This window comes from Parus major, chromosome 2 (assembly GCF_001522545.3).
Source record: "Parus major isolate Abel chromosome 2, Parus_major1.1, whole genome shotgun sequence".
Classification (NCBI taxonomy): Eukaryota; Metazoa; Chordata; class Aves; order Passeriformes; family Paridae; genus Parus; species Parus major.
In genome coordinates, this window is record NC_031769.1 from 130,957,422 (window position 1) to 130,972,515 (window position 15,094).

Consider the following 15,094-nt stretch of genomic DNA (forward strand, 5'->3'; position numbering starts at 1 on the left):
GAAAATTGCTGCAATCCTCCTGGTTTTGCTATAGAAAGGTGGTGTGGAGTCCTAGAAATTACTCTTGCTGTGACAGAGAGAAAAAAAAATTCAATTTATCAGCAAGCTGCTGTCTTTAAGCATTGCAGCAGCTTTCAGATACTACCTTTGGGAAGAGGGACAGGCTTGATGGAGGCAGTGAGGAGCTCTCCCATAGCATCTCCCCTCCAAATGTGCAGGATGGCAAGCAGCTGCTGCAAGCCCAGGTGGTCTGCACTGTCCCACCAGCACAAGAGCAATGGCAGGGATGGCCTGGCCAGGCCAGGCCCTCATGTGAATTAGCACCACTGGCATTCCACTGATGGGCTTTTGCTCTCCACTGCATTGTGCTGCAGGATGTTTTGGTCAAGATCCTGTGTACACATGGGACAAAGCATCTTTAGCAATGATGCTGGGTAGCATGGTGCTCTGAGGTGTGCTGGGGGAACACCTGTCACTGCTTTAATTACATTCAAACATGCATAGCTAGAGTGAATAATACCATGGGCAGGTCAGGAATTGATTAACCAGTTTGCTGCAAAAGGGAAGGGTACCCCCTTCCTTTTCTTCCACCTGGCCTGTTTAGACCAGACTTTGTTAGGAAGAAGGGTGTTTATTCACATAGATGTAAGAAATATAGTCCTGCCTCTCAGATCCCCACCACTATGTGCCAGTGGGAGAGCAGGAGTGGGAGAGAGCCCAGGATAATGTGGGAACACTAGTAGGAAGACATGATAGGACAGCACTAGGAAAACAAGGAAAAGACAATTATTTAAAAAAAAAGTTGACTAAGCATCAGTGTGTCTGAGCAGCAGCTTGAGGAATCAGTGCAAAATATTTGATGAATCATTTAAATTTGAATTGAAGGAATTGAACTGCTCCATTATGAGTTTCAAGTGGAGAAAGAATTCCTTAAGGAAAGATACAAAAAGCAGTTATTGATATAACAGGAGTATTCTTTCCTATCAAGGTTAAAGAGTGTCAAATCTATTGGTAACACCAAGTAATATCAAAGGATGTCTCATTTACATAAACAGTGTATTGGCAATCCAAAAATACCATCCCCAGGAGTTAATTCCACAGGTTCATATTGGAAGTCAATGCCACTCCAATTGCCGGAGGCTGAGCTGGATCCTGATACTCTGGGTCTGCTCCAAGACTTTCAGCAATACTTGGCTGGACACAAAGGGGCACAGTTACATGGCTAATTACTTCCATTCCATATGGAAATTAGAAGAGGAGAAAATTATCATTATTATCCATTTGAGTACACAGTTACCTGAGTGCAGTGTGTGGCTACAGTGCTCTGTATGCAATTGCACTCTCAGTTAAACAACACCTGGATTTCTGTCTGAGTGTTGGTCCAGACTCAGTTTCAAGTGATATCCTTATACCCCACTTAAAAAGGTGATTGGGGTGTTAAGAGATTCTGGATGGTACCTATAAATCAGTGCTTCAGACACTGTTAAAACCTAATAGGTCTGAAAATCTGTTGACCTCATCCTGAATTGATCTGTACTTGCTGAACTTGATGTGTTCTTGCTCAAAAGAGACCAAGAGAAACTTTGAAGGAATGGCTAATTCAGGCATTGTGTTTGAAAGGGCAAAAAAAGACAGCAGTGCACCCAGCCCTGGGAGTTAGATTTTTGGGGTTTTGGAGGTTTAGGGTTGGGGTTTTTTATTTGGTGGGGCTTTGGGTTTTTTTTGGGGGCAATTTTTTTAGGGGCTTTTTTTTAGTTTCAGGTCATTTGGAATATCTTTAAGTCCATCTCTATGGACTCCCCAGGCAATTCAATGGACTCTGTGAATGCAGTGGGCTCTCAGTGGAGAGGTCCCTGTCTCTGCACTGTGAACAAGGGGAGACAGTTACACCTGGCAGTAAGCAATGAAGGACATCTTCCAGTTTCCATTGCTCCATTCTGCTTTTACATTTGAGGAGCTTCTCAACTTCATGGGTATCAGGAAGACCTTGACAGACAAGAATGCTTAAGGAGCCAAAGAACCTATACTATGTTTGACTTGTCTGTCTTGAGATGTGTTTCAGGTCACTGTGGGAGTGGGTTCAAGACAACATGTGAGACTGACAAGGGCTGGATCAGACATGGGTGCTGTAGCACATGGACTCCTTTGTCCTCCTTCTCATGCCAGGTCAGAGGTGACTGTGCAGACTCCCTGGGACTATAGCAGGTGTGAAATAGGAGGATTTCCTATTCTATTGATAAGTAAAGACAATTTCAAAACAGCACTTACAAGTTAGGCTTATTGGTGGACTCATTTCCTTAACAGCCCCAATCATGGGGCCTGGTCTTGGCAGAAGTCAAAATTCACCTTGGCTTCACTAGGTAGGGACCTGCTTAAGCTGAAGCCTTCACAATACCACAGTGGTGTTACCCTGCTGATTCTCCATATCCCAGTAACATGCAGCATCCATATATCAGCATGCCACCAGCAACTCCACATTGCACTTACAGCACCAGCTGACTTACAGTGACAGAGAAATACTAAGAGATTCTCTCTAGCGGAGAATACTGGAACTACCTCACCAGCAGCTGCAGTAACACACTGTGTGGCAGAAGTCCCTCCTTCCCTTAGAGAAATGGAGCTGAATTGGTTCTTGAAATGACAGACAGCACACCTTCAAGGTGGAGTTGATCTTTATTCAAAACAATTCTTATCCATCCATCTACCTACTAGGAAGTGTTTGGTACTCCTTTCAAGTGGGGCCAGCTAGGCAGACCCACAGAAATGTGAGTGTCACTTCCCTGTGCCTGAGAATCACCAGCTCCACAGTGGTGACATTGTCCAAGTCACATGCACGAGGTTGGTTATTCCTCCAGTGTGGGCCCATAATTACCCATCCATGCCCAGAAGGGCAGGCAAGCTCTCCCGCAGCTCACAGGAAATAATTACAGAGCAACTCACCTTCCTGCAGTACAAAACTCTTCCTGATACATCCCAGAGGCACCAGCAGCATTACTCATAGTGGGTGACGTTTCCCAGCCTGATTCTCATGCCCTGGCCTAGCCATCCATCCCACTCCCATCTGAGGCTGGTCCAGCCCAGGACAGCATGTTGATGCAGGGGAGCTGGGGAGGAAGTGGTGGACACGGCTCTGGCTGTGGGAAGCAGCCTATCAAGAAATGCTTGTTTAACACATGGCAGATCAGCCTGCCTCAGGACTGAGCTGTTTCTGTAAATCAAATAGCTCCTCATGAGTCAGGAGCCCAACCCTTTATTACAGAGTTGCATATTTTCAGAAATCACTGTAATTCAGGGATTTTTATTGTTAACATTTGTTGGCTTTCATGTACTATCCTGAGGTGGGATCTGACTCCTTAGAACTGTTAAGAGCATGGGTTCTGTGTACTGCCAGCAGCACCCAAAGGGAGTGAAAGCCTGGAAAGGGATATCAGGCAAGCCATCCTCATTTCCCAAGAGAGACAAATCAGTCTTTCTTCTCAGAATGCTTTTGAGGGCCCCTTTCCTAAAAATGACATCCACAGACTGTGAGCTCTCTGGAGGCACTACTGGAAATGATCACATATGGCTGAGAATGCTGAAATTAAATTTGTAATACTCAGCTGCTGTAATCTGCAAACAGTGCTAAGTGGTAGAAAGAGGCAGCAACTACCTTCCAAAGCTCTTTCCAACTACATACAATCAAGAGAGTCACTTGTCAGCCATAGCAAGTGCCCACTTCTGCTCAGCCCCTAGGAAGTCACACTGAGGATGATTGCCAAGCAGATCTTTATAGAAATTTCATAAAAGATGAAAAATAATTATTGAGTTGTCTAGTCTAGCTACCCATCCATCTCTTTTAAGTGCAAAGTGAGCGATTTGCAGCAGAAGACCAAACGTTTAAAGTGTGTGGGAGTAACGAAAAACAGCAATAGAAGCATGAAAAAAAGCTCTTTACCAACATTGCTTAGCTGCTGCAGTTATGAAAAAAAAGGCTACAAATTACTTTCAGAGCTCTGTATTTCCATTGTTTTAAAAACTACAACCCATTTTTCAGACAAAAACATCCTGCCTGCAGATAGGCTTTTCTGTTTTTTAAATACTGATTACAAATGTAAGTGCAGGTATATGGTTGGTGTGAGAGAGCCCTTGGGGATGAGGAACTCCACACAGGGGTGTTTCAAGAGATCTTTGTAAACCAGTGTTACCACCCCTGGGTTAATTAATTCCACAGTGGGCACTTGCTGACACAATGATTCATCCTACTGCAGGATTTGCTGGGAGGTTTTGGGACACAGTAAGACTAGGCAATGCACACACTGTTCCCAAGGCATGGCAATGCACACCAAGAGCACTTCTGGATACTGCACATCTGCCTGTGATGATGGGTGGGAAAGGGGGCAGCAGAGGAGAGCAGAGCTTGGCAAGTACCTGCTTTGTTGATTCATGTCCAGGCACACCTGCTTATCCTACGTACGGTATGTGGTGATGTCCTCCAAGGTCATTTTGCCTGTAGGTCCCTCTGCTCGGTGTTCTGCTTGCAGACCGTGCTGATGCTCTCCTGGTCTGGGGACAATCTCCCTGGATGAGCATGCCTGTGGGGAAAAGTTCCCATCACTTAGCAGAAAGATGCATCCCAAAGGAGTCAGCAATGTATGGCACCACTGCCTGTAGACCTTCCTCACTCTCCTGTGGGGCACATGGCAAATCCTCAACCCTCCAGTTTCACGTGCCAGGAAGGTTTAACTTCAAATTATTTTGAGCTGTTGCTTTCCCTGCAGAAGTTTTGTTTTGATACACACCCTCGTGTTCAGCATCTTTGCTTTGTAGTGGCTTTGCGGTCCCTACTTGTGTATCAGAAGGAAGATTATGCTCAATGTGCAGTTTGAGTATCTGCTCCAGACTTCATCTTTTCAGATTGGGCTTGACAAACAAAATCCCCTCTGGGAAATAAAGGGTTCAGACCCACCAGACAGGAGAGACCTCCTGAAGGGCTCTCATGTAGAGTTCATTAAGAGAATAGAGTGTGAACGAGTTTTAAAGACAAAGTAATGCCATCAGAGGGGTGTACAGGCTCCATACAGGAGGGATCTTTCACATGTTGTCAGCTTTGAATTCAGCTTTTAAATAAAAGATTGGCCTTTAGACCAAAAAAGTGATGCCTTTTATGAGTAATAAAGCACAAAGCAATTATTTTTAATGGTTGAAGCTATATAAATATTCAGTATAAAATAAGTTGGCTCTTTTCATTTATTGATAAACAAAATTCATATTTCACCCTGGGAAAATAACACATCATTTGGCTTCCACTGGGGAGATGCCTGAGAGACAAGGGTGTTGGTGCTGCTGAGGCTGAGATTAGTTTTTGTGTATCAGGCCAGTCTGAGGGAATGTTTCATGTTTTGGACTCTAGCTCTTGTCAGAGGTGACAGGATGGAAGCTGATGACGGTCAGTATCGTTGGGAATTGTGGACAGCTCTGCTGAAGCAACACTGTGTATGAAAGTGCATGTGAGTCACACTCCCCGTGGCCCATGGCCCTGGTGCCCAGCCATGTGCACATATCCCTGGCACATCCAGCCCCCGGCATGTCCTGCTGCCACGGGCCGTGGCCGGGAGCTGCAGCAGGGGCTGCCGTTGTGCTCGGACCCCCGGCCGTGGTTGCCATGGTGAGGATAGAACTGTGGTGCCCTGGACCCGTCTGTCACAGAGCGGTTGCTGGAAGGCTGCAGAGCAGCTGCAGCCAGATCTGCCTCACACTCACCACCAGATGCAGCTCTCAGGGCACTCAAGTTTTCTCTCAGCCTGACACACTCACTGCGGAACAATGTCAGCACACTGCCACTTCCAGGAACACCGCATGCAGAACCTGAGGCAGATACAGAAGCAGATGAGGCTGCTGGACCTGCGCCTGCAGATGCTCCGTGACAGACTGTGCGCAGCTCGCCATCACAGGTGTGCCCTTTGCTGCTGCATGCACCCACCCAGATGCCCGGGGAGAAGGGCCCTCTCTGCAAGGCAGGATCTGGAGCGACGACTGGACAGGTAAGAGAGAGCTGCCTGCTTTCTACAGACATTGTCAACCTTTAGGGTAGGATCAAGAGATGTTTGACACTGCTGCCAGGAGTAAAGGTTGAAACAAGTAGGTTGGGAGCAAAATAGCCATTTTTGAGAAATCAATTGAAAGGGATACGGGAAGGTAAAGATTGTTCTCTTGTTTTAATTCCAGAACAAGAAGACTTGGCATGATGTTGAGCTCATCCTGTAGTCAAAACAATTTGTCTTTGATTGATGTGAAGGGTTTTGACCCCAAGGAAATCACTGTCGTGGTGAAAGATGGGAAGGTGACTGTGGCAGCGGAGCGCAAGGAGGAGCACAACACCTGCATGGGAAAGATAAGCAGCTACAAGAAGTACATGAAGGAATTCAGCCTGCCACCAGGGGTGTCTGAGAAGGAGGTGACCTATTCGGTGGAATCCAACAACATCGTGGAACCACCCAAGTGCTGCCCTTATCTCTGCAACTGCTGAGCTGCAGCAGGGAGCCACCATCACTCCTCTGCTTCACCCTTCTCCCCATTGCATCTAGGTGTGTCCCAAGAACTGTGGCAGCAGCCTTTCTTACCTCTTCCAAAAAAGAAAACAGCACTCTAATCAGATTGTGTGAGTTTCATTTTGAAGGTGGGCAAAAAGGGGAGTGCCATCAGGAAAACACAAAGATATTTTTGGGCATACATGACTGTGGTCACTTGCTGGGTACTGAAGGCAGAGCTGGAGGTGGTGGACTCAGGACATACAATCTCATGGATTTTAAAGGCTGAGAGGCACCACTTATGATGAGTCACATTTCTGTAAGGACACTTCTCTCAATCCAGCCTCTTCCATTTGAGCTCTAGGGTATTTCTTGAAAGAAAATATTGATGATAAACACCTTGAGGGGAGGAACCTTTTCCCAGAAAAATCAAGCTGTGCTCTTTGTTCCCTTGGTTTGGTTCTTGCAGTGACTGCCTGGCTGGAAAAAGCTGTGGATGAAGGACAGATAGCTTTTCCATAGAAAAATTTGGATTAGGGTAGAACACTTGCCAGCTGAGGAAGGGATGACAGCATTTTCTGCTCAATCAATGGCTCCAAAATAATAAGAAAATATTTTTCATGTTGGGAGAGGGGGAAAATTTTCAATATAATTGCTTGAAGGCAATTTTAACTTTGCTGCCCTGGCCTCTTGGGTATGCACTCCTATGGGAAGTAGCATTACCTCCCACTGCAGAAAGGTGTGTAACAGAACATACCTGGTTCATTTACCAGCCACCTGGGCCAGCATCTCCCCAGTGAGCACCACCTGGTTCAGGTTTCGTGAGCCTTGGGGCTGGAGGGAGGAAGGCTGCTACCTCTTCATGTGATGCAGTCCCCTGCAGCAGACTTTCCTAACAGGGAACTCAATGTTTTAGGTTGTGCTGGCACAGATTCTGATGTTCCCTAACCTGCTGGGGGAGAGGGTGGGCATCTGTGGGCCAATGCTGTGCAGGTGTGCTGCACACTTGAAACTCCTGAGTGGAGTGTTGTCCCTGCCATTAGCCTGGCTGAGAAATGCAGTTGGTTGCTGTCACACATGGGGACCCTGGCCCCTGAAGGACCCTCACACCAACTGGGTCAATGTGTCCCAGTGCAGCCAAGGGGTCCCCAGTGCCAAAAGCATCCACGCAGTGCTGCAGCGGGGAATATTACCCTGGAAACATTCATGCCTAAAGAAAATAAAGCTGACCCTTTATGTACAGCCTGCAAGCAGACAGCCTCACTTTCACAGTTTACTTTCATCACACTTAAATTGCAATGCAAGATGTAACCAGAAGTATGTACTCTATTACCAGCTGTTAAAGCCAGGTGTGGCAGTGTTCTTTATCTCTTCCACAGCCATCCTCCCTCCAGGGGGATATCCCATGTTAATGGGCCATTGAGTCTCACTGCATGACTGATAAAATTACATCATTCCATTGGGAGATGCTCCACCCAGGGGGAGGAGCCAAGCATTCCCACCTGGATATAACCTGAAACTTAAAAACACCATAGTCAACCTTTCTCCACTGCATTGCCAGAAGAAAAACCATTCCCATCTATACCACCACTAGACCTTCAGAAAAAATCTATACCCTTCTACAAGATCATTGCTACAACAGAACCACATCTGTCATTCCAGGAGGACTGCAGCCACCATTTAATCAAACTGCTGCCAACACCCCGACCAACAGAGTCCTGACTGTGTCAGAATTGGTTGTATTCTGACTCTGTCAGTGGGTTTGGGTTTTTTTTGTACTACTGCATTTTTATTTTAATTTTCCTAGTAAAAAATTATTATTCCTATTCCCATATCTTTGCCTGAAAGCCCCTTAATTTCAAAATTACAATAATTCAGAGAAGAAGTTTACATTTTTCCATTTCAAAAAAGGCTCCTGCCTTCCTCAACAGACACCCTATCTATTCAAACCAAGACACTTGTGAAGGTGGTGAATCACAGAGGGTGGGTTACAGAGGGGTAAATCCATCACTGGGAGCACCACGGCTGGGAGAGGTCCTTGGCTCCATCACCACCTGCTCCTGTCCTCTGGGTGGGAGCTCCTTCAGTCAAACATGTTACAAGCAGATCAGCTGAGGATCAGTTTAGCTTGGCTATAAACAGCTTGGTAATTTAACTTTGGTGCAAGAAATTAACTGTTTCTGGGATGTTTTCAACATCCAGCTACCACTTAAAATAGCATCTGTTAATAAATGTTAAACTTTATGGGCTTAGTGTATAGCCAGGTCAATACAGAACCATAGAACCATGGAATAGCTTTGGTGTTAAGGGACTTTTTGAAGATTGCCTTGTCTAATGCCCCTACCACAACCAGGAACATCTTCCACGAGACCAGGTTGCTCAAACCCTATCCAACCTGGCCTCTGGGAAACCTGTTACAGTGTCTCACCACACTCATCATCAAAAAAAAAAAATATATATATGCCTTTTGTCACCTTTTTCAGCTTAAAGCTGCTTCTCCAGTCACTACAGGCATCGGTATAGTGTCTCTCCATCTTTCTTATAGATGTTGCTAATATACCGAAAGGATGCCCATGCACGGGTAGTCTGATTTTTCTGGTGTTGTCTAAGGATGTTTAGACATAAGGCTACAATGGATTCTCCTGTGAGAGCAGGCAGCAAGGATGGGGACTGAGGAAGGACTGGGAAAGACCATCTTCCTGCAAAACAACCCACCAAGTAATAAAACAAAAACCCCCCTGTGATACGGTTTTTGCACTTTGTAATGATTTTTACAGAAGTTGTCTGAGTGTGCAGAAGGGAAACATATTTCAACACCTCCCCGCTACCCGTGACTTGCAGAAATATATCAAGTTCCACAGCAATCACAGGGCTGGCAATGACTGCTCTTATCCTTATTGCTCATCCTTTAACACATGCTCTTCACACTCAGTTCCTAAATTAGGTTCCTTACGCTCCTAAAACCAAATTACACTCTTGAGCACTTATTGATAGATATGACTTTCTGAGGAAAATTCTGAATTCATATTACATCCCATGAATTGCCAGTCTAGGCTGGTAGGAGCATCTTTGAGACTTTTTCCATAAGAGAAGCAAATCACTGAAATAGTCACTTTGTTTTGTTAATACTTACATGCTGTTAACAATCTGGAACTTATCCCAAAATCAATAATAAACAAATACTAGAGTTTTCAAGGACAGATTAACCCAGCAAGCCATAACATCATCTCCATAAAACAAATTCATTTACCACTAGGTGGCAGATACTATTTTTTAAAATTTACCACCATGCAACTCTTTTATTCAGAGCAAAGACACTGAGGGTGGTGTCACAAAGCGATAAGGTTGGCACACACCAGAGCTGGTATTTTTTTTCTGTTATGCTAATAGCAAGTGAAGAGGAGGGCAAGAGACAGAGCTGTTTTGTGATCCTGGGTGTGCAAGAGCTCTCAGGACAGACCACCATCACATTAGGTTACTAGTCTGGATTATATTGACCTTTGATGCTGCAGCTCTCCCCCATGGAGTACAGCTCCTGGATAAGGCCATTTTAATTTGCTTCAACAGCCTGTCTCTGCCACAGCTATCAGCCCAACAGGGGCTTCCAGTGGTTCATGTATTCTTCAGCATGTTGTTGCAACAAATTATTTTTAGGGCCAGTTTTGACCATCCTCATGCAGCAGATACTCTCTGAATTCCCTAGCATGAGGAAGATATCAGAGAGAGTGAATTGGCTCTGTAGTTCTAAATGTTAGTGCATTCTTGAACTCTAGTCTTATGGGGGCATTTATAAATAGCCACGGAATTTGTTACGAGAGGTCATCTGAGGATGCTAAATCCAGACTTCTCCTCGGTCATCAATTTCTAGGGGTTTTCCTTCAGCCAGGAAATGCTCTGCTGTGCTCTACACAGCCTTAGGCTGTGTTGAACTGTTGTTTCTCTCCCTGCTGTTGAAAACCTGGGGAGAGCGGTGCCCTCATGAGAAGGTGCAAAATGATCCCAGCTTTCCTCTCCCCTGCTGCCTTGGTGCCGCGCTGCTCCCGAGGGCACAGCGCTGCTCGGGCAGGGGGCTGCTGCTCCCAGTGGGCAGTGCCCGCTTGGCACGGCTCTTCCTGCCCAGGACTAAATGAAAAGCCTGTCACAGGGGCCAGCTCCACTCCTCACACCTCCTGTTCTGGTCCTCGGAACAGCAGCACCGTGAGGCTTTTGGCACTACCCCAGCCATGTGGGGCTGGTACAGCGTCCCTCCACTGCACTTCCACATGAGGTGAGAAGCTTCAGCCGTCCATTGTGTTTGTGCTTAAAGTTAAATTTAACCATTGTCCTTGCTAAGCTGTTTGGCACCTTAGTCCCTTTGGTAAACTTTCCAAGCCTGTTTTCCATCATCTCCCCTGGAGAAAGCCCTAAGAGTTTAGAAGAGAGAGCATGTCTTCAACTCTGCCTTTGTACCAAAGACTCCACAGATTTGTTGTCATTCTGGACTCTGCATTTGTCACCTCATTAATAACCTTGCACTGAATTTAGGTTAGGAGTAAGCTGATCCTTCCAGCACACTTGGCATGACTGTCATGAAGCTGCCACCTCCATGAGCATGGGACACTGGCCCTTGCTTCTCCTATTTTACCCTGCAGGTCCTTTCTCTGGTCTCCGGAATGAAAAATGAGTTTTCCATCTCTGTCCATCTTCTAATTCCTTCTGTCATGCCATTTGTGCCCCTCCAATTGCTGTAGGTCAGGCCTTCCTTTTGACATGTATGAGGGTTTGCTTCTTCTCTTGAAACCTTGCTCTGTGTGAGAAAATGTTTACTGTCCTGGAGATTATTCTTTCAATTGCCCTGCCATGTGGTGTGAAATCATCCCCATGCAATTGTCTTTCTCGATTTCAATATTAATTACAAATAATAGCAGATCTTTCAGCTCTCTGGTTGCTTGCACTGGTCCCTCTCTTGGGGTGTTACACAGAGTCTTTAAAGGTCTGCAAGTGACAATAATGCTATAATTAAAAAATCTGAAAACAAAAAATTATCAGTCCCTACATCTCACTAGAACAGATTTTAACTTGTCAGAAAAATAAAATGCAGCTTCCTCTTTTTGTTTTGGGTTTTTTTCCATAGCTTTTTGCGTATCCACATGCGTGTATAGAAAAGCCTGCAAAAGGGAGAGCTGCAGGGCTCTGCCCCACAGTCTCACAAGCGCATGTGGCACTTTACAACATGTCAAAAGGGAAAACAAAATCCTGTCTCTGGTGAGAAGGGGTCTCAACAGAGACGAGCAGGGCCCACAACAGCCACAGCACACGGCCCCTGCCCCAGGGCTGCCATCTGGGGGTCACCAGCCACCACAAGCCTGTGTTTGTGGGACATAGGGTCATGCTCCTGCAAGCACAGAGCCAGGAGCACCACCCAGAGCAGCTGGCTATGGCCCAGTAAGAGTTTTGAGGAGAATGTGAGCAAAAGTCAAGTCAGTGGGAAGGCAGGAGAGTTTGTTGGTGTCGGCCCAGGGACAAGCAGGCTGACACCAGCCACAGGCAAGGCACAGGACCAGCGGGACACAGAGCTCTGGGCAGCCACTCCTCCACTGGGACAGACTCCTCCAGAGCCCAGCAGGGAGGGAACGCTCCATCCTCCAGCAGAGCAGAAGAGGGATGGGGAAGAGGAGAGTCTGAGGCCACACAAAGTGCACTGAATATTCTCAAACCTGAGCTCAGTCCATCAGACCAACTCCAAGGTGCTTCAGAGCCCATTGCCTCCTGCTCAGGCCAGCTGCAACAGCAATGCTAAGCTGTGACTACCATTGCTTTGTGTCTTGGCTTTTCCTTCTCTTCTGGTAACCTGCTAGAAATGTTTAAATATGATCAGAATCTGCAGGATGCAGAAGAGATGACTGGGGTAGGAGATGTGAAATTGAGAACAAATTTGGCCTAAGGACATCTTGCAGATAAATAATTAAAATTAGTGAACATCTTTTGGTAGACAGGCAGCAGAAGAAAAGAACTGAAACCAGCACTGTAGCAGACAGTAACAGCTGAATGTAGCAGCTAAAAGTCATGCAGCCTTTCTGAGGTATTACTGACTGCAAATTCAGTAAGGCTCCAGGACATTGAAAAGAGAGGAATAAATTAAAATTCCAGCACTTGGGGCCCACTCACACCCCAATATTTGATGAGCACTTTCTATTCTCACTAAATTCTCTGAACAACAGCACACAGCAGAATTCCACCATTTCTGTGAACAATTACACAGTTAGCACCCATGAAGGAAGACAGAGATATTTACAGGAGTGTCACCACAGAGAGATAAGAGGAAAATTCAATCATCTTGGTTAAAGTGTCAAAATCCCACCCTCTCTGACCTGGTACCCACCCATTCTGGTGGTACCACCATTCACACCACCTGGCTGCTTGGTGTGCCTGGAGAGCCAGGCACTGAGCTTGAAATCCCGGGCTCACACCCGGAGAGACTTATGGATGGTAGTGCACAAGTGTAATGTAATCCTCACCCCAATATTTAAAAATAGCCCAAGGGACTGACCTACATAAACTGCAAGCAATCCTGTCTGGACTGGGAGCCCAGTTAGCACGACCTTTCAAATGTGGTGCAGCTGACTCCACAGCAGTATGGTAGGTTTCATCTAGGAGAGGTATGCAAAGTGTGCACAGAGAATGACATTTCACATTGGATTAAAGCACCAAAACAGCCTGGAGGAAGGAAGCACTCGCTGTTTACTCTTCAGAGCAGCTACTAAAGGAGCAGGAGCAATGCTTGTACTGTAGTAGTATTCAGCCACTTATATGTGCTTGCTTCTTCTGGAAAACAGAGGAAAAGCGAGCCCTGACATGGCAGAAGATTACTGCATGCATGGAGGGAGAAGCAGTAAATAGGTCAGCAAACACTGACCAGACAGTGGCCCTGGGGGCTGGGCATCCAGCTGGCTCCCAGCAGTGCTTGGCACAGCCTGCCTGGGGTCCCTGGAGGCAAGGGTCCTGCTGCCTGCAGCTTGAGCCCTGTCTGCATGGGAGCTCCTGGAAACTGGCTCTTGTCCTCCCAGCTCCCAGGCAGGCACAGTGCAGGGATGCAAGTTCTGCACCCTCAGTGCTGAGCTCCTTCAGCACTGACCCACCCAAGGACATTAGTGAGAAGAACAAGTTTCCTGCTCCTGGGTACTCACCTGGTGTGGCTGCAGGGTTGGATAGAGCACCAGGACCTCATTCTTCTCCCAGGGTGCCTGCAGCCTGCTGTGGAAGTGGGATCAACCACCTCAATGTCACCACATGCACCCAGAGCCCTTGCAGAGAGGATCTAGTGAGGGTAAATGTGCTGGTTGTGCTTGGGGGATGGGATTTTCTACAGCACAGGCAAACCCTTAAAGACGTGCTCCATCACCCCAACAGCAAATGGAGAGGACTGAGCCAGAAGCCAATGCAGGTCTTGATGTCAGCATGTGCTTCTGGGAACCATGGCACACAGGGCACCCTGGATGGGATGTAACTGGATGTTTTGCCACACTTGTTTCATTTTGCATAAACCCTTGAGCTGTATGAGAGGAAACACACAGGCACGGCTCACCAGGGCTGCACACCCACTGCTGAGCCCCAGCCCTGTACCCTCAGATGCCACATGCTGCCAGGAAGCAGGAAAGCCAACACAGCAGAGCTTGGCTCCACCCAGGAGATGGTAAGATTTAGATGCAAGGTAAAATCTGGTCTAAAAGAGGCCATTTAAAAATGAACTCATGGAGGAACGTGCAGCTGGGGAGCAGAGGGATGCCTCGCCCGTTGGTGTCAGCAGCAGCAGGCAGCTCTGCAGGCAGCACAACCAAAACTTTTCCTCTAATAGCCTATGTGACAGGAATTTATCAGTCACAGCCTGTCCCCTGGGTGCTGGTGACTCCAATGCAAAAGCTGCACCTTGTTTGCCAGATCATTGTGGCCCCTGCTCTGTGCCAGGAGCACCCTGGGCCTCTGCTGTGCCATGTCCACAGTTACTGGGGACAGGAGTCACCCAGGGTGAGGAGCAGTGATGCCTGTGGACAGTGCTGGGACCTTTCTGGTTTTCTGCCCATCTCTCTGGGAAAGTTTTACTGACAGAGCAAAGATAAGGTTGGCCAATGGTGTCAGAAAAAAAAAAAATCTGGTAAGAATTCCCATAGACAAGACAAGCACGGGCTTGAGGACATTGGAGTCATTGTGCTGGGAGATGCTGCACCCTTAGACTGCCTGAGAACCACATTCAGTACCTAATTGTTTTGGCAGAAAGCTTATATATCTGAGACCCAGCACAGTTTGATTCAGGGAATGCTCAAGTCAGTACTTCATCTGAGTAAAAAAAACACATGGACCAAATATTAAAAGAGCAAAGAGTAGAGGCTCCAAACAACATCAGAAGGAATCAGAGTGAGGGACAAATTTAAAGTAAGAGCATTAAACTGCATGTTAGGAAGAAAGCTGACTTTGGAGCAATACAAACAGGAAAAGAGTGGGCATGGCTACGCAAACAGCCTGTCCCCAAAACAGGGAGAGGCACAGACTGACATGCCAAAAGCTTTGGTGGTATTTCCCCCTGCTGATGGTGTATCATGGCAGTACTGGAC

At 46.7% G+C, this 15,094-nt stretch overlaps 1 protein-coding gene and 1 long non-coding RNA gene across 3 annotated transcripts in view; one reads left to right on the forward strand and one right to left on the reverse strand.

Moving 5' to 3' along the window:
• Nucleotides 1-6,628, forward strand: part of ODF1 (outer dense fiber of sperm tails 1) — a 22,037-nt gene extending 15,409 nt beyond the window's left edge. Inside the window, exons 2-3 of one of the 2 annotated variants that reach the window (XM_015620242.3) lie at nucleotides 5,390-6,020; nucleotides 6,205-6,628. In XM_015620242.3, coding sequence (XP_015475728.1) covers nucleotides 5,803-6,020; nucleotides 6,205-6,505 — 519 coding nt within the window. In that variant the 5' untranslated portion in view covers nucleotides 5,390-5,802 and the 3' untranslated portion in view covers nucleotides 6,506-6,628. Of the gene's footprint in view, nucleotides 1-5,031; nucleotides 6,021-6,204 lie in introns of those variants that run through there. The other variant, XM_015620241.3, reaches the window with a different exon arrangement.
• LOC107201057 overlaps nucleotides 1-13,774 on the reverse strand; it is a 15,816-nt gene extending 2,042 nt beyond the window's left edge. Inside the window, exons 1-2 of the long non-coding RNA XR_001519980.2 lie at nucleotides 13,673-13,774; nucleotides 4,408-4,571 (exon numbers count right to left, since the gene is read on the reverse strand). This is a non-coding gene — a long non-coding RNA (uncharacterized LOC107201057). The remainder of the gene's footprint in view (nucleotides 1-4,407; nucleotides 4,572-13,672) is intronic.
• Between the last annotated feature and the right edge of the window lie 1,320 nt (nucleotides 13,775-15,094).